Source organism: Bombina bombina, chromosome 7 (assembly GCF_027579735.1).
Source record: "Bombina bombina isolate aBomBom1 chromosome 7, aBomBom1.pri, whole genome shotgun sequence".
NCBI lineage: Eukaryota > Metazoa > Chordata > Amphibia > Anura > Bombinatoridae > Bombina > Bombina bombina.
Genome location: NC_069505.1, coordinates 503,924,019 through 503,944,195, shown reverse-complemented (window position 1 = coordinate 503,944,195; position 20,177 = coordinate 503,924,019). Strand labels below are relative to the sequence as shown.

The following is a 20,177-nucleotide window of genomic DNA, read 5'->3' as shown; positions in this document are numbered from 1 at the left end:
AATATTTGTTCTAATAATCGAATGTTTTGCCATGTATTTTACATCAAATTCGAAAAAATTACTAACATTCAATTTCAAATTCATTTTATGCTAATCAAATTTTTAATATTCAATTTTTAATTTCAAAAAAGTATTTCTAATCTACAGCTATCTTTTTATAAATGTAATATTCAAATTTAAAACCATATAATCAATAGTGCCTGGTGCGTTATATTTTGCGCAGCCTTGTACAAAGAATAACTCACAACCTGGTATTACAAGTAGATTGTTAAATATTTAAACCAAATCATCTTAATGCAGCTGAAACTTTTTTAGTGTGCCCTATACTTTTAAGGGATATCTCAGGGAACGTTATTAGCGGCTTATTGTGCTTGTATTACAACTGGTGAGTTAAAGCAAGTAAAATAAAAATACAAAATCTGGTGGTTTTGCAATACCAATACTAGGGATTGACGAATGTTTCATAACATTCAAAATTTAAAATGAATTTAAATACATTTTTCGTTCAAATCAAATTTTGTAAGTTCATATAGCATTCACACATTCTTTTTTCTAATGTTTGCTTATGAATTTTAAAGAAAATTCAAAAATATTACTTTGAATAAATGAAGGTTTAGTCATGTATTTTACATCCAATTTGAAATTTACTAACATTCGATTTCAAATTTGTTTTATGCAAATCACATTTTTAATATTCGCTTTTCAAAATAGTATTTCTAATCTAAAGCTATCTTTTTATAAATGTAGTATTCAAATTTGATTTCAAAATAATATTTCTAATCTACATTTATTTTTTATAAATGTAATATTTGAATTTGAAACCAAGATTTGAAATCAAAACCAACATTCAAAATTGAAACTAAATTCGAAAATTAAAAATAACATTTGATTTTTGAATTTGAAAGAATATTTGTTCTTATCAACATTTGATTTTCCAAATCGATATTCAACAATAAAATGAGTTCTACCATTTGAATTTTAAACACATTTGCCCATCCCTAACCATTACATAGAGGTAATCAGTAAAAATAATTTAGGAAAATTAAAAATTGTCAAGCAACCTTTGTTGGACCATTTGAGATGGTTTAACAGTAGAAGATTTGTTTTCTTACACATTTAAAAGTTAGTTTTATTTTCCTTCCCACTGCATCATGTGACAACCATCAGCCAATCACAAAAATGCATATACATATACAGGTGTCGCAGAAAGTCTAAACAGAAAAAGATTGTGCATAGTTAGATAATAGATGTAAATTGGAAAGTTGTTTAACATTGTGTGATCTACCTGAATCATGAAAGTTTAATTTTTATTTTTTATTTTGAATCTACTGCTTAATTTAAAGGGACATACATACACCTTTAAATTTCTTTAATGAAGAATTATTGAGTGGATTTTTTTGTGCACTATCAGCATAGTGATAGTCCAAGTTAATTGTACTGCAGGAAATCATTAGTAGTCTATTATGGTAGTGATTTAGCCCAATCAACATTCAGATTTTTGCACATCATAGACCATCACTTGAGAGATGAAAATAATATTGGACTTGTAATATTAGCACAAATGAGCTATTGATTGCGCTCAAGCAATGTTGACGTACAATGGCGCTAATATTCGTAAGCCCCACTTGTAATCTAAGCCTATGGGGCCGATTTATCAAAGTCTGGCGGACATGATACGCTACTGTGTATCTTGTCCGTCCGACATCGCTAAATGCCGACAGGGTTCTAGTGAACTGCTTGTGCAATGCTGCCCCCTGCAGATTTGCGCTAGCAGGGGGTGTCAACCCGATCGTACACGATCGGACGGATTGATGTCCACAGCCTCAGAGGCGGTGGACCAGTTAAAGAGCAGCAGTCTTAAGACCGCTGCTTCATAACTGCTGCTTCTGGCGAGCCTTTTGACCCTTGATAAATCGGCCCCAAGGTAGGAAATGCCTTATGTAACTTTTTCCCTGGTTATTAAACGTTCATGCCCTACCAATCCAGTAAATACCCCATTATATACCAGTGATCAGATGATTTTCAAGTGCCTTTTTGTCTAGTTGATGACCTCTATACCTTGTATGGGGTTTAATTTGACATCGGTATTCCAACCCATCAAAAAACAACAACATATTTGCTCCATTATATTTCGTACAATTTAGTCTCAACATCACTTACCTCTTAAAAGCCATTATGAGAAATTTGAGTTGTATCTTTTCTGCTCTCAAAAGGTGCTTCATTTTGAAAGTAATTTGTCCATATTATTAAACACAATTGATTTCTGGTTTTATAAAGGTATAAAACTATAAATCAAATCACCATTTTATACTATGAAGACTGTACTTAACTTAAATGGCCATTGAAGACAGTAAGATTACATAATAAACAAATGCATAATACTAATCAATAACACACTGACTTTAAAGGGACATGAAAACTGCTTGTGCAATGCCGCCCCCTTACAGATTTGCGCTAGCAGGGGGTGTCAACCCGATCGTACACGATCGGGCGGATTGATGTCCACAGCCTCGAGTACTCGATTGGGTTGAATTGTGGCGATGTCTGTCCACCTGCTCAGAGCAGGCGAAGACCGCTGCTCCATAACTGTGGTTTCTGGCGAGTCTGCAGGCTCGCCAGAAACACGGGCCCTCAAGCTCCATCCGGAGCTTGATAAATGGGCCCCAATGTCAACAGTACAAATAAATTAGGCGAGTGGTTACTGCTAGGTTATCAGCTTTACTATAACGATCACATCATAGATATAAGGCGATGAAACCTCTTATTTTAATAGTTAAACCTCACTCTTTCAAATGTGGGGTGTTAAGATATGTTGTAACCCCAAAAATATAACCAAAGATGAGAGGTATGTTTTATTGTTGTGATAATCAGATAGCAGTGGGTAGACACAGGACACTTCATTTGAAAGACCAGGATTGCTGCTTTCAAATAAGGGGTCTCAAGTTTTGGTATGTATTGTGGGAGTTAACATAGGGGATACCCCACCTACTGATACTATTCCATATGATTATGGTTCTGACAGGTAATCATTGTTAACACAGTGGTCAATGGATAACCACTGGACATGTGAACTCTCCTTGAAAAGAATGACCTCACCTCTTTAAAAGGAGGGGTCACTTGCCTTCAGGTAGTGAATATTTAGAGGTACAAGGGTCCATTTTGAAGCTACAATGACTTTAAAAAGCCCCATCTCCCCCTCTGCTAAAATAGCGTTTTAAATGCTACTCCAGGTATTCACCATTTTTACGGCAATCAAAAGCCACTTAATGGTACACTAAACCTAAATTTTTCGTCATTCAGATAGAGCAGCAATTTTAAGCAACTTTCTAATTGGTGGTTAAATGCAACCACCAATCAGCAAGCGCTATCCAAGGTGCTGAACAAAAAAATGGGCCGGCTCGTAAGCTTTACATTCCAATAAAGATACCAAGAGAACAAAGAAAAATTGATAATAGGAGTAAATTAGAACGTTGCTTAAAATTGCTGCTCTGTCTCAATCATGAAAGAAAAATGTTTGGTTCAGTGTCCCTTTAAAAGGTTTGAAAGAACAAACTCCCTTCTTTCAAATGAGAGGTCAGTTGTCCTTGTAGGTAGATTTGGTGCTGAGATACGGCTTCCAAAACTCCCTTCTAGGCCATTATAAGGAAGTGGATTTTGACTTAAATTATGTATTAAATCTTCAAATTAAAGTTTACCTGTTTCATCCGTATAAGGTAGCAATCAACAAAATCCCGTGGACAGTTTGGTTCAAGCGTTGAAAGGTTATAATTTATTCTCTCAATCACAATATCGTTGAGATCTTGGAACAGAGTAAAAATTTTGTTATGTGGTCCAGGTAACAGGTGCATGATATTTGGTAAGATGTCATAAAGCTGTTAAAGGAATGGAACAGTTATAGATTATATAGAGGAAATGTTTTAGGGAGAGTTTATCCTGAACAATTGAAGGAGTTATACACAGAAATGATATGACACAACAGGATGTGTAATAGGGAGAGTTAATATAAGCAATTGAATGTGTTATATGAAAATAGTTATATGGAGGAGAAGATATAGGGAGGGTTATATAGAGTAATAGGGGGAGTTATAGGGACAGATTATCATTAGAGATTGAGAGTTACAGAGAGAAATTATATGACAAAATAGGATGTGTAATAGGGAGAGTTAATATGAGCTATTGGAGGTGTTATAGGGAGAAGCTATATGAGGAGTTATAGGGAGGGTTATATAGAGCAATAGGAGGTGTTATAGGGAGGGTTATATGGAGCAATAGGAAGTGCTATAGGGAGGGCTATATGGAGTGATAGGAGGAGTTATAGGGAGGGTTTATATGGAGCAATAGGAGGAGCTATAGAGAGGGTTATATGGAGCAATAGGAGGTGTTATAGGGAGGGTTATATGGAGCAATAGGAGGAGTTATAGGGAGGGTTTATATGGAGCAATAGGAGGAGCTATAGAGAGGGTTATATGGAGCAATAGGAGGTGTTATAAGGAGGGCTATATGGAGCAATAGGAGGTGTTATAGGAAGGGTTATATGGAGCAATAGGATGAGTTATAGAGAGGGTTATATGGAGCAATAGGAGGTGTTATAAGGAGGGCTATATGGAGCAATAGGAGGTGTTATAGGGAGGGTTATATGGAGCAATAGGAGGAGCTATAGAGAGGGTTATATGGAGCAATAGGAGGAGTTATAGGGAGGGTTATATGGAGCAATAGGAGGAGTTATAGGGAGTGGTTATATGGAGCAATAGGAAGAGTTATAGGGAGGGGTTATATGGAGCAATAGGAGGAGTTATAGGGAGGGTTATATGGAGCAATAAGAGGAGTTATAAGGAGGGTTATATGGAGCAATAGGAGTAGTTATAGGGAGGAGTTATATGGAGCAATAGGAGGAGTTATAGGGAGGGTTATATGGAGCAATAGAAGGAGTTATAGGGAGGGGTTATATGGAGCAATAGGAGGAGTTATAGGGAGGGTTATATGGAGCAATAGGAGGAGTTATAGGGAGGTTTTATATTGAGAAATATGAGGAGTTATAGGGAGGGGTTATATGGAGCAATAGGATGAGTTATAGGGAGAGTTATATGGAGCAATAAGAGGAGTTATACGGAGGGGTTATATGGAGCAATAGAAGAAGTTATAGGGAGGGTTATATGGAGCAATAGGAGGAGTTATAGGGAGGGTTATATGGAGCAATAGGAGGAGTTATATGGAGGGTTATATGGAGCAATAGGAGGAGTTATAGGGAGGGTTATATGGAGCAATAGGAGGAGTTATAGGGAGGGTTATATGGAGCAATAGGAGGAGTTATAAGGAGGGTTATATGGAGCAATAGGAGGAGTTATAGGGAGGGTTATATGGAGCAATAGGAGGAGTTATAGGGAGGAGTTATATGGAGCAATAGGAGGAGTTATAAAGAGAGTTATATGGAGCAATAGGAGGAGTTATAGGGAGGGTTATATGGAGCAATAGGAGGAGTTATAGGGAGGGTTATATGGAGCAATAGGAGGAGTTATAGGGAGGGTTATATGGAGCAATAGGAGGAGTTATAGGGAGGGTTATATGGAGCAATAGGAGGAGTTATAAAGAGAGTTATATGGAGCAATAGAAGAAGTTATAGGGAGGGTTATATGGAGCAATAGGAGGAGTTATAGGGAAGGTTATATGGAGCAACAGGATGAGTTATACTGAGGGTTATATTGAGCAATAGGAGGAGTTATAGGGAGAGTTATATGGAGCCATAGGAGGAGTTATAGGGAGGGTTATATGGAGCAATAGGAGGAGTTATAGGGAGGGTTATATGGAGCAATAGGAAGAGTTATAGGGAGGGTTATATGGAGCAATAGGAGGAGTTATAGGGAGGGTTATATGGAGCAATAGGAGGAGTTATAGGGAGGGTTATATGGCGCAATAAGAGGAGTTATAGGGAGGGTTATATGGCGCAATAGGAGGAGTTATAGGGAGGGTTATATGGCGCAATAGGAGGAGTTATAGGTAGGGTTATAGGGAGGGTTATATGGAGCAATAGGAGGAGTTATAGGGAGGGTTATATGGAGCAATAGGAGGAGTTATAGGGAGGGTTATATGGAGCAATAGGAGGAGTTATAGGGAGGGTTATATGGCGCAATAGGAGGAGTTATAGGTAGGGTTATATGGAGTAGTAAGAACATTTGATTTTCTTTATAAAATCTATGTGTGTATTTTAGTTTGTAAGATTACTTTGGAATAAAGTAGAACTCTTAAAGTGCCCTTTTTGCTAAATACTTTGACATATTATTTTTATACAGATTTTTACATCAAGTGCTAACGAGGCCAGCATTGCAGAGATTCAATAGAAAATATCTTAACCCTGAATTTCACACCGACGATCTGGATATTTTTGAGTTGTCATTTAAAAAGCTGGTGATTTTATTTATTGTTATAGACATAGAGAAATGACAGCAGTTTTCTATATAGGAGGGGAAGTTAGAGGGAGAACCTCATCGGACATTACAGTACTTAAAGGGACATAAAACCCATGATTCAGATAGAACATACAATTTTAAACAACTTTCTAATTTATATCTATTATCGCATTTTCTTTGTCTTTTGGTATCCTTTGTTGAAAAGCAGGAAGTTAAGTTCAGAAGGGTGATCGTATCTGCAGCATTAAATGGCAGACATGTTATACATTAGCAAGGACAGCACTATTTTGTGTCACATAGTGCTCCAGTCAGTGCACGCTACCTATCTAGATATCTCTTCAACAAAGTATAACTTGAGAACAATGCAAATTTTATAATAGACGTAAATTGGAAACTTTTTTTTAAATTGTATTCTCTATCTGAATTACGAAAGGAAAAAATTGGGTTTTATGTCCCTTTAGATATTTATAATGCAGGGAAATGTATGTTTTTTTGTTGGTTGAAGAAAGTTCAGTCACTAATAGAAGTCAAATAAATGGTTATATGGAGCAATAGGGAGACTTACGTGAAAAGTTATAAGGATTTATAGGGACATGAAACCCAAATTTTTTCTTTCATGATTCAAATAGAGAATACAATTTTAAACAACTTTCTAATTTACTTCTATTATCTAATTTGTTTCATTCCCTTTGTATCATTTGTTGAAGAAGCAGCAATGCACTAATGGTTTCTCACTGAACACATGGGGGAGCCAATCACAATCACAATCGATATATATATGCAGTCACCAATCAAGCCTAGAATCTAGTTTCTCTGCTGCTTCTCAGCTTGCCTAGATAAACCTTTCAGCAAAGGAAAACAAGAGAAGGAAGGAAATTAAATGATTGAAGTAAATTGGAAAGTTGTTTAAAATTGTATTCATGAAAGACAAATGTTGGGTTTCATGTCCCTTTAAGGTAAATAAAATGCGATGCAATAGCAAGCGCTATAGGGAAAGAATATAGTTAAATTGAGGAGTAGTAGGTATCTTGACTTTATAGATTAAACTAAAGGAAGAGAAGCAAATGATCTCAAACATATAAATTTCCTACATTTTCATATATTTTAATATTAAAGGGATAGTCTAGTCAAAATCAATTTTTCTTTGTTCTCTTGGTATCTTTATTTAAAAAAGCAAGAATGTAAGTTTAAGAGCCGGCCCATTTTTGGTTCCGCAAATGGGTAGAGCTTGCTGATTGGTGTCTAAATGTAGCCACTAATCAGCAAGGTTCTGAACCAGATATGGGCCGACTCCTAATCTTACATTCATGCTTTTTCAAATAAAGATGCCAAGAGAACAAAAAAAATTGATTATAGGAGTAAATGAGAAATTTGCTTAAAATTGCTGCTCTATCTGGATCATGAAAGTTTAATGTTGATTAGACTAACCCTTGAACTATTTCTTTAAAGGCATCCACCCACCTGGCCCCATATGGAGCAGACTACATGGAATGCTTCATTTATGTTATTGAGAACCTGCATCCACTTCTTGTCGCTGTAGTTATACCGTGTTCCCATTAGGAGTGAGACAACCATATTGGATGCGGTGCAGCCCATGATACTGCTGGTATGCATTGGCTCTCCTGCAGAAAAAAGGATATTTGTTTTCAAAAAAATAAAATAACATTTATATATACAATATATATATATATATTTATATATATAGAGAGAGAGAGAGAAAGAGAAAGAGAGAGAGAGAGGAGAGAGAAAAAAATATATAGAATAGAGCTCTCACTGGTCTTAAATATTGCAAAAACTGCTTTTAATTAAGTAATGTTTCGGGGACAGCTCCCCTTCATCAGACCTACAAACAACTAGTGAATAACAAGCATATATACCATATAAGACCCTCCCCCTGTGTACAAAAAATGCCAAACTGGTTGCCTGGGCAACCAGCCAAAGTTATAATAATACTACAAAATATAATCGTAATCCCCCTTTACACTCACCCTATATACAACAGTGTAGGTGTGAATTGCAGGTATGGACCATGTGTGTAACCACAGACACAAACAAGCTATAACACGGAGGAATAATGATAATATTCTATAATAACTTATAATAGCTAGGACACTGTCCTCCGGCCCTACAAACAATGGATGCTGATATAGAATACCAAATGTCATGAAGGACAAACAGAAATGTGTGCTGTTATAGAAATGAACGCTGTTACAGGACCCAAATACTAACGGCAGTAAGATTACCATCATATAGATCGCAATAGCCCAAAGTGCTTACTATTCATGAGCGAAGCCCAAACCCAAAATGTCAGGCAGCTAGAGTTCATGCTCACTCACGGGATACAATTAAATGTATGCAAAAATAAGTGTGTGGCTTCACACAGCTCCTCATTGGTGGTGGGGGGGCGCACCTCCTTGGCAAAGAGTGCTAAGTAGATATCAGCAACAAACCAAAGATAGCTCGGGCCATGTCTAGCACAGGGGGAGGGACATATGTTAAACCCGCAAGTAGGGGATGGCAGATCCCAAGCGTAAAACTTGTCTGTAAGAAAAGGGGCACCTGCGCAATGTTAATAGGTGGAGAGGGACGCACCTCCACATGTAGCCGTTCCAAGTGAACCAATGCAATAACGGAACCATGTAGCTAACATATGGGTATGGGGTAATATGAGTCAAGCACCCAAACCCCAGTAATACGAATAACACATAGTAATTTGATATATACAAATGTATGATTAAAAGAATGGAACTGGGGTAAACAGACCGGACCATAGAGTAAATGTGTCCTAATGTAGGTATAATAGGTGGACAGACAGGTATGTAGTGGTAATAGATCTAATAGTCACAAAATAGCAATTGGGATACATCAGAGATATAGCTCATGAAATGTTACAGAATACAGTCCACATTTTATATGTATCTCCCTCATATAAGTATCTATCTAAAAAATATTAACATAGGTTCAGGGAGCTGAATAAGGGCTGACATTTATAGAAAGAGTCATATGCAGACGTCCATGGGCATAACTCCACAGAACAAAGCAAAGTCTAAAAAAGGGGATACCACCAAGAGATGTACAAATGTATCAAGGGGTACTGACAAAGAAGCAAACCTGAGCGGGAACCGATGGGCGAGATCCGCTGCATGGTTCTTAGAGAAAGCAGTGCCAGTCAATACCCATATTCAATCCTTTGTGGTGGATCATATCAAGTTTGTAAATCCACTCTGCTTCCCTTTATAGTAGAAGTTTTTCTCTGTCTCCACCTCTTCTTAGAGGGGGTATGTGATCAATGAACATAAATCTAAGGTCTTTCACTGTATGCCCTTGCTCCATAAAATGTCTTGCAACCGGTTGGTCACTCTTGCCTTTGTTAATAGCTGTCCGTATTGCGCATCTGTGGTTGGCCATGCGTTTTTTATATCGTCCGAAGTTTTGCCGATATAGAATAGGCCACATAGTTCCATTTTTCTGATGTGGTATGTCCAAAATCTGAACCAAAGTAGGGGGAGAAGTCTTCTTCCCATTTCTAGCAATTTCTAACTTGGTAGCTGTCAGTATGTCATTAGCTATTTGTCAGATTTATGGAGGTCCGACATCTTAAGGTTCAGGGGTCCTACAGCCGGGTGCATCATTACAGGTATTTGAAGTCTCTACAAGAGGTTGAACACAGAGCTCCACAGCCCTCTAATCCTAGGGCACTTCCTCCATATGTGTGCATTTTTTCCTAAATTGCCACATTCTCTCCAACATAAGGGTAATGAGGAACGGAATATTCTATGTAAAGTGATAGGGACCAGGTGCCAATGGACTATAATTTTATAATATAGTTTCTAGAGTGTTGCGCAGTGTAAAATTTGTTTAGTTTTCACAAGCTCCCTGAACCAAACCTCCGCCCCCTCAACAAAATGTAAGTCTCTCTCCCATGCAAGGACTTGATATGTTTCTCGTATTCTTTTGGAGTCACCAGCTCACGTTATTGAATAGAAAGCATGCCTCTAATGGGTTTGCCTTGTTTCCATCTATTCTCCCAATTTGTTGTACTATGAATAGAGTGCTTCGGGAAACTCCAAGACCTAAGCAAGCTAGTTAAACGTAAATATTCAAAGTTCAAACGTAATGGGAGAGAAAATCTCTCCGCCGCCTCCTTAAAATCTAGTATTCCCTCTCTGTCCCAAAAGTGAGAGATGGTCAAGGTAGCTGATTTAGCCCACCAACAGTCGTGAGTTTCCAGTAGGCATACAAGAACGCTTCATACTTTATATACTGGAGAAGGGTGTGGTGAAATATTAGTCATGTGTTTCCTGTTATCCCAAATTTGAAGTGTGTCAAGAAGTATGCAATGTACTATCTTGAGTCTGTATCTTAAATAAGAGGGAATCCAAGGTAGGTATGAGAGTAAAATACCCATCGGGATCAAGGATTGTTCTACTTCTAACCACCTATGGTCAGAGGAGGTTAAATTCCAAGCAGAAACATGGGTTAGGTGTGCCACTTCATGATATAGTAAGATGCTGGGGTACGCTAAACCGCCTTTATTGTTTGGTTTCTGAATTGTCAATTTGGGATGTTTGAGGTCACTTGCCTTTCCAAACATATGGAATTGATTCAGTATAGGTCTGGGGACCGAATGGGGGATGCACCTGAATAGGTAAGTTAGTTTGGGCAAAAATGCCATATTAATAGCCGCTATGTGACCTGTCCAGGAGAATTCTGTAAACTCTCATTTATCTAGGAGTTTTTTGAATTTGGGTAAGCGATCCAGATAATTTCTAGTGATCACCTTCTGAAGGTCGGGGCTCAAATATACTCCTAAGTGCTTGATATAGTGTGGCGACCATTGTAAAGGTGTCATGGATTTCACCTTTGCTGCCTATCCCTTTAAGCCTCCCTCATAAATTCCCATGATCCTCTATGCTCCTTGCCAATTAATTGAAGTCTTAGAGTAGCAAACAGTTCACTGAACAGTTCAATCTACCTAAACCTCTTACTGGCTAACTGTTAATTCAGTTCATTTCAAGCCCTTCACTTTTGACAACAACATCTACAAAGAGTTATCGCTAATTTCTGCTGGGACTCATAATAGACTTTTCTGCTGTTTTCCCAGTCTAAACTCTGCTACTAGGAGAATCCCTCTGAAGCACTACATCCCGGACTAATACTTGAGCATTCATTTCCGAGTGTGTAAGAACCTTTCTTTGTGTTTTGCCGTGTTCCAGATTCTCTCCTACACATATCGGACAATAACGCTGCAATAACGCCCGGACTGTCAGCGATTCCGCTGCACGGATTGGAGGAGCCTCCACTCACACAGACCAGCTTGCCTGCATATACGGACAGCGGATTGGAGGAGCGACACATTCAGGTCAGCCCTAAAGCTCATACCGCTACTGGATTGGTGGATCCACACACACCCTCTCCCTCCGGTGTCTCACTTCAGCCGCACACGCTGATTTCTTTTACATTGAAGACATGCTGTCCACTGCTGCCGAGAACAAAACAAACTAAATCATATTGCCACTCACTTTACAACCTCAGCTTGATTTATGGACTGTCTATGTGTAATACAAGTACTGGTCCATCCCAGACTCAATATACTTCTACATTACTAAAGAGATCATTACTTTCCTGGGCATATTAACTTCCTACTCCTGTAACCACTTTAACAGGAGAGCAACCCTCATTCTTTCCATAAACTACTATACCAATCTGCAGTTGAGATCCAAGACCTTTCCTTACTGTGACAAAAGGATAGGAGGCTTGAACGTCTGTTAATTCTGGTGGTGGGATGTTTAAAAATAATACTTCTGTTTTAGTTACATTTAGTTTATAGTAGCTGTGACCACTACATTTTTTTTATTAAGTTAAACACTGCAGGCATGGATTGGGCTGGTGAGGTGAGTAATAATGTGACATCAGCAAAGAGGGCTAATTTATGTTGTGATTTGCCAAATTGCATTCCTTTTATCTGTGCATCCAGTCTTATCGCCTGGGCCAGTGGTTCTATAGCCAACGCAAACAGGAGGGGAGAGAGGGGGCAACCCTGTCGGGTGCCATTAGAGATATTAAACCAGAGCTAAATCCTACTTCACTTACTGTGGCAGTAGGTGAGGAATATAGAGTTTGCGTGGCTGTGATAAATTGGGGGGGGGGGGGTATTAAAAGCTTTCAAAATCTCCCAGAGATATTCCCATCTGACCATGTCAAAAGCCTTTTCTGCATCTAAAGACAGGGCCAGAAAGGGGTTCCCCATTTTTGCACCTCGTGAAGAATAGACAGTATCCGATGGGTGTTGTAAGGACCTTCCCTACCTGGGACAAATTCCACCTGGTCACTATGTTTTATAGTAGTTATGACTATTAAATCTATTAGCTAATATTTTTGAGTATAACAATGTCAATAGTTATAATTGAAATAGGTCTGTAACTACTAAATAGTTGGGGATATTTGTCTGGTTTGGGTATAGTAATAATAACTGCCTCTAAAAATTCTTTGAGACATTGTCCTGTGGAGACAAAATTATTAAACATTTTAAGGATTAGAGGGCTAAGGATGTCGGCAAATGATTAATAAAAGAGTTCCGTGAACCCATCTGGGCCCGGGGCTTTGCCTTTTTTGAGTTGGGAGATGGCATTTTGTAGTTGCTTCATTTGCTCAGTTACATTCTTTTAATCATACATTTGTATATATAAATTTACTATGTGGTATTCGTACTACTGGGGTTTGGGTGCTTGACTCATATTCCCCCATACCCATATGATAGCTATCCACATACATGGTTCCGTTATTGCATTGGTTCACTTGGAAGGTCTACATGTGGAGCTGCCTCCCTCTCCACCTATTAACTTTGTGCAGCTGCCCCTTTTCTTACAGACAAGTTTCACGCTTGGGATGAGAGAGAGAGATAAAACACGGAAGGGGACTGGACTTGGGTACACATATCATGACCCTGCAACATGCTCAGTCCTGGGTGCTCAATGGCACTCACAGGAAGCTGTGCTGTTCCCAGAGTCACAGGCAGTTAACCCCAGAAAGGTCTGGGTGCAGTGCCCATAGGGAAAATTACAAAGCAAATTAATACAACACACAGAGAAAGTCCAGCACTCACTCACAAGCTCTCATCTAAAAAGTAAAAATGCCTGTGCACCCTTCATTTGTTCCCAGTTTGTTTGACTGAGAGATTGCATTGTTTGGTTGGTTTAGGGACCCAGGTTTTGTAAGAGACCTTGACGTGGTACCTGGGCTTGTCCCATTTGGACAGACGCGGTGGCTATTTTCTTAAAAGTCAATGTTGACGTTTCGGCCCAAAGTCGGACCTATATCAAGACAACATGTCAATTTACATCAGCATAATGCGAACACAGCTATCAAACTGTTCTCCCAAAGTCGAAAGACAGTCAGGACAGCTTGATAGCCGCTTCTGTGTTTGCATTATGCTGATGTAAATTGACAAGTTGTCTTGATAAAGGCCCGATTTGGGCCGAAACATTGACTTTTAAGAAATCTCTCCAATAAAGCTTGAATTTTTTTAAAAACCTGCGAGTGCCCATACCTCTGAGACTTTTGTTGATAAACATATCTCTCTCTCTCTCTCTCTCTCTCTCTCTCTCTCTCTCTCTCTCTCTCTCTCTCTCTATATATATATATATATATATATATATATATATATATATATATATATATATATATATATATATATATATATATATATATATGTGTGTGTATGCATATATATATATATATACATGTGTGTGTGTAAGTGTATATATATATATATATATATATATATTTGTATACAAAGAGAGAAGCGCTCTACTATGAATAAAAAAACAGCTCATCAGCTAGTTCTATGGCGATTTACCACTGAGGAGCAGACTCTTTTAGAACAGTGTGCTTCCTTGTTCCAGACGTGGACTCCTTGCCCAGTGTGCTTAGAGGAATGTGGCTGTACCTCACTGACGAGGCCCATAGAGGCCAAAAAGATCATCTGGAGTTGTCATGTTCCTTGTTCAGAGGAGAATTACCTGGTATTTCGGGGCTGGACTGACCTTACTTGGCGGGATCAGACTGATATACTTCAGGAAAGTTTTCCTACGTGAAAAGCACACTGGTCTAAAAGAGGCTGCTCCTGGGTGGTAAATCGCCATAGAACTAGCTGATGAGCTGTTGTTCATTCCTGGTAGAGCGCTTCTCTCTTCGTATGCAAATTAATATGAACCTAGGGAGGTCTCCCTATGGGTGATGGGGGAAACCAGACGTGGACTCCTTGTCCAGTGTGCTTAGAGGAATGTGGCTGCACCTCTCTGACGGGGCCCATAGGGGCCGAAATGATCTTCTGGGGTTGTCATGTTTCTTGTTCAGAGGAGAATTGCCTGGTATTTGAGGGCTTGACTTACCTTACTTGGAACAGACTGATATACTTCAGGAAAGTTTTCACATGTGAAAAGCACACTGGTGAAAAAGAGGCTGCTCCTGGATGGTAAATTGCCATATAACTAGCTGGTAAGCTGTTGTTCATTCCTGGTAGAGTGCATCTCTCTTCGTATGCAAATATATATATATATATATATATATATATATATATATATATATATATATATATATATATATGCGTGTGTGTGTGTGTGTATGTATGTGTGTGTGTATATATATATATATCACAGGAATGGACCACGATCTGACTGAAACGGGTACACATCCTAAGCCACTTTAATCATCACAGCCCTGAACATTGACAGACAGCTGCACAATTCCCAGCAACCCAGGCAGTTAACTCCTGAGCTGCCTGGATGACAGGCCCATAGGGAAACATTATAAAAAAATATCAACACAACACACAGAAAACTTGGCACTCACCAGCAGGCACACAGTAATGTTTAAAAGCAAAAATGGGAGAGTCAGTTGCATTTGGTGCCAAAAGTTCAAGCTGAGGACCACGTTGTGGTCTTTCCATTCCTGGGACTCTAGTTAGCACCCACACAATGCATACCCATGGTGACACAGACCTTTTGTAATGCTACCCTAGGGGCCTGTCACCCAGACAGCTCAGGGGTTAACTGCCTGGGTTGCTGGGAACTGTGCAGCTGTCTGTCAGTGTTCAGGGCTACCATTTTAGGGTCATACAAATTGTTCCATTTATAATAAATATTTGCAGTCTTTGTTTTGCCCATTATGCATTTTGTACCCAAGTTATTGCATCCAACACTTGTTGACTGTGCGAAGAACTCATTGTTTTAGTCATAGGTTTTTTGCTTACTTTTGAAGCTTCTTAAATGCTCCACTACATGCTTAGCTTCTGCCTGTATAGTTTCTTCCAGTTTCTTTTTTCCCATCCCAAAATCACGGAGAGTCATCATAGTAAATTGCCGTAGTTGCTTCCAAGCTTCTCCACTAAGAAGAAACAACCCTGGAGAATAAGCACAATACAGATGACTTTTTTGCCAGCAAATTGAAAGCTACGTACTTTACATCATTGTTTCTCAACCGCGGTCCTCAAGATTTTTATTATAGCTGAACCAGTGCACAGGTGAAATAATCAGCTGATGGGTGAGAGCAGGTTAGTAACTATGATTACCGATCAGCTGATTACTTCACCTGTGCACTGGTTCAGGGATTATGAAATCCTGTTGGGGGTACTTAAGGATCGTGGTTGAGAAACACTGCTTTACACAATGTGGGTGCTAAATATGTAGTTGGAAAATATGAGTTATTGAATTGTGGACATCAAGAAGTGTCCCTTATCTTTCTATGGGTGTAGAGAAAGTATGTTCCTAGTTCTAAAATTAGTACCTTAGAACAGAGGTCATCAACCTTGGGCAACCAGATGTTTTTGAATTACATTACCCATGATGTTCATATTCATACAGCCAAAAGAGTGTCTCTGTATCATGGGAAATGTAGTTCAAAACATCTGGCCATAATGCCCATATGCTAACATCTTCTAAATCATCTTCTGATTTAGAAGATGGCTGAGAAAACAGTGGTATGAGATGTTTTTTGGAGGACTTTGTAAATTAATGAGATCTATTCCAGTTAATTTAAATAATTTATCTATATATCATATATACAGTGGGGAAAAAAAGTATTTAGTCAGCCACCAATTGTGCAAGTTCTCCCACTTAAGAAGATGAGAGAGGCCTGTAATTTTCATCATAAGTATACTTCAACTATGAGAGACAAAATGTGGTAACAAATCCAGACAATCACAATGTCTGATTTGGAAAGAATTTATTTACAAATTATGGTGGAAAATAATGGCTAGATTTAGAGTTTTGTTGGTAACGACCCGCGTAGCTAACGCTGGCTTTTTTTCCCCCGCACCTTTTAAATACCGCTGGTATTTAGAGTTCACAGAAGTGCTGCGTTAGGCTCCAAAAAGGGAGCGTATAGCATATTTACCGCCACTGCAACTCTCAATACCAGCGGTGCTTACGGACGCGGCCAGCTTCAAAAACGTGCTCGTGCACAATTCCCCCATAGAAAACAATGGGGCAGTTTGAGCTGAAAAAAAACCTAACACCTGCAAAAAAGCAGCGTTCAGCTCTTAACGCAGCCCCATTGTTTCCTATGGGCAAACAGTTTCTAAGTCTGCACCTAACACTCTAACATGTACCCCGAGTCTAAACACCCCTAACTTTACACTTATTAACCCCTAATCTGCCGCCCCCGCTATCGCTGATACCTGCATTTTATTATTAACCCATAATCTGCCGCTCCGTACACGGCCTCAACCAGCATTATACCTATGTACCCCTAATCTGCTGCCCCTAACACCGCCGACCCCTATATTATATTTATTAACCCCTAATCTGCCCCCCACAACGTCGCCGCCAGCTACCTACAATAATTAACCCCCAATCTGCCGACCGGACCTCACCGCTACTATAATAAATTTATTAACCCCTAATCCGCCTCACTAACCCTATAATAAATAGTATTAACCCCTAATCTGCCCTCCCTAACATCGCTGACACCTAACTTCAAGTATTAACCCCTAATCTGCCGACTGGACCTCACCGCTACTCTAATAAATGTATTAACCCCTAAAGCTAAGTCTAACCCTAACACTAACACCCCCCTAAGTTAAATATAATTTAAATCTAACAAAATAAATTAACTCTTATTAAATAAATTATTCCTATATAAAGCTAAATACTTACCTGTAAAATAAATCCTAATATAGCTACAATATAAATTATAATTATATTGTAGCTATTTTAGGATTAATATTTATTTTACAGGTAACTTTGTATTTATTTTAACCAGGTACAATAGCTATTAAACAGTTAATAACTATTTAATAGCTACCTAGTTAAAATAATTACAAAATTACCTGTAAAATAAATCCTAACCTAAGTTACAATTAAACCTAACACTACACTATCAATAAATTAATTAAATAAAATACCTACAATTATCTACAATTAAATCTAGCACTACACTATCAATAAATTAATTAAATAAAATACCTACAAATAAATACAAATAAATAAACTAACTAAAGTACAAAAAATAAAAAAGCTAAGTTACAAAAAATAAAAAAAATAATTTCAAACATAATAAAAATATTACAACAATTTTAAGCTAATTACACCTACTCTAAGCCCCCTAATAAAATAACAAAGCCCCCCAAAATAAAAAATGCCCTACCCTATTCTAAAATTAAAATAGAAAAGCTCTTTTACCTTACCAGCCCTTAAAAGGGCCTTTTGCGGGGCATGCCCCAAAGAATTCAGCTATTTTGCCTGTAAAAATAAACACAATACCCCCCCCCCAACATTACAACCCACCACCCACATACCCCTAATCTAACCCAAACCCCACTTAAATAAACCGTCCAGGCTCTGAAATCTTCATCCAAGCCCAAGAGGGGGCTGGAGATCCATCATCCGGCTGAAGTCTTCTATCAAGCGGCTGAAGAAGTCCAGAAGAGGCTCCAAAGTCTTCATCCTATCCGGGCAGAAGAGGAGATCCGGACCGGCAACCATCTTCATCCAAGCGGCATCTTCTATCTTCATCCGATGACGAGCGGCTCCATCTTGAAGACCTCCGGCGCGGATCCATCCTCTTCTTCCGACGTCCTAAGTCCGGATAGGATGAAGACTTTGGAGCCTCTTCTGGACTTCTTCTTGCCGCTTGATAGAAGACTTCAGCCGGATGATGGATCTCCAGCCCCTGCTTGGGCTTGGATAAAGACTTTGGAGCCTGGACCGATCGGTGATACCTGGCATGGTGAAGACAAGGTAGGAAGATCTTCAGGGGCTTAGTGTTAGGTTTATTTAAGGGGGGTTTGGGTTAGATTAGGGGTATGTGGGTGGTGGGTTGTAAATGTTGGGGTGGGTATTGTATGTTTTTTTTTACAGGCAAAAGAGCTGAATTCTTTGGGGCATGCCCTGCAAAAGGCCCTTTTAAGGGCTGGTAAGGTAAAAGAGCTTTTCTATTTTAATTTTAGAATAGGGTAGGGCATTTTTTTATTTTGGGGGGCTTTGTTATTTTATTAGGGGGCTTAGAGTAGGTGTAATTAGCTTAAAATTGTTGTAATATTTTTATTATGTTTCTAATTAATTTTTTTATTTTTTGTTCTTTAGTTAGTTTATTTATTTCTATTTATTTGTAGGTATTTTATTTAATTAATTTATAGGATTATTGAGGCGGGAGTGAGGCGGATTAGGGGTTAATAACTTTATTATAGTAGCGGTGAGGTCTGGTCGGCAGATTAGGGGTTAATAATTGTAGGTAAGGTAGCAGCGACGTTGGTGGCGGCAGATTAGGGGTTAATAAATATAATATAGGGGTTGGCGGTGTTAGGGGCAGCAGATTAGGGGTACATAGGGATAACGTAGGTTGTGGCGGTGTGCGTCGGCAGATTAGGGGTTAAAAAATTTTAATAGAGTGGCGGCGATGTGGGGGGGCTTCGGTTTAGGGGTACATAGGTAGTTTATGGGTGTTAGTGTACTTTAGAGCACAGTAGTTAAGAGCTTTATAAACCGGCGTTAGCCCATAAAGCTCTTAACTCCTGACTTTTTTCTGCGGCTGGAGTTTTGTCGTTAGATTTCTAACGCTCACTTCAGCCAAGACTCTAAATACCGGCGTTAGAAAGATCCCATTGAAAAGATAGGATACACAAATGGCGTAGGGGGATCTGCGGTATGGAAAAGTCGCGGCTGCAAAGTGAGCGTTAGACCTTTACCTACAAGACTCTAAATACCAGCGGTAGCCCAAAACCAGCGTTAGGAGCCTCCTAACGCTGGTTTTGACGGCTAACGCCAAACTCTAAATCTAGCAGTAAGTATTTGGTCAATATCAAAAGTTCATATCAATACTTTGTTATATATCCTTTGTTGGCAATGACAGAGGTCAAACGTTTTCTGTAAGTCTTCACAAGGTTGTCACACACTGTTGCTGGTATGTTGGCCCATTCTTGCATGCAGATCTCCTCTAGAGCAGTGATGTGTTGGGGCTGTTGCTGGGCAACACGGACTTTCAACTCCCTCCAAAGGTTTTCTATGGGGTTGAGATCTGGAGGCTGGTTAGGCCACTCCAGGACCTTGAAATGCTTCTTACGAAGCCACTCCTTCGTTGCCCGGGCAGTGTGTTTGGGATTATTGTCAAGCTGAAAGATCCAGCCACGTTTCATCTTCAATGCCCTTGCTGATGGAAGGAGGTTCGCACTCAAAATCTCACGATACATGGCCCCATTCATTCTTTCATGTACACGGATCAGTCGTCCTGTTCCCTTTGCAGAGAAACAGCCCCAAAGCATGATGTTGCCACCCC

At 39.0% G+C, this 20,177-nt stretch overlaps 1 protein-coding gene across 1 annotated transcript in view; it reads right to left on the bottom strand.

The window, feature by feature from the left end:
• LOC128636471 (cytochrome P450 2F2) overlaps positions 1 to 20,177 on the bottom strand; it is a 49,132-nt gene that overhangs the window by 8,863 nt on the left and 20,092 nt on the right. Inside the window, exons 3-5 of the mRNA XM_053689484.1 lie at positions 15,658 to 15,807; positions 7,866 to 8,026; positions 3,696 to 3,872 (exon numbers count right to left, since the gene is read on the bottom strand). Coding sequence (XP_053545459.1) covers positions 3,696 to 3,872; positions 7,866 to 8,026; positions 15,658 to 15,807 — 488 coding nt within the window. The remainder of the gene's footprint in view (positions 1 to 3,695; positions 3,873 to 7,865; positions 8,027 to 15,657; positions 15,808 to 20,177) is intronic.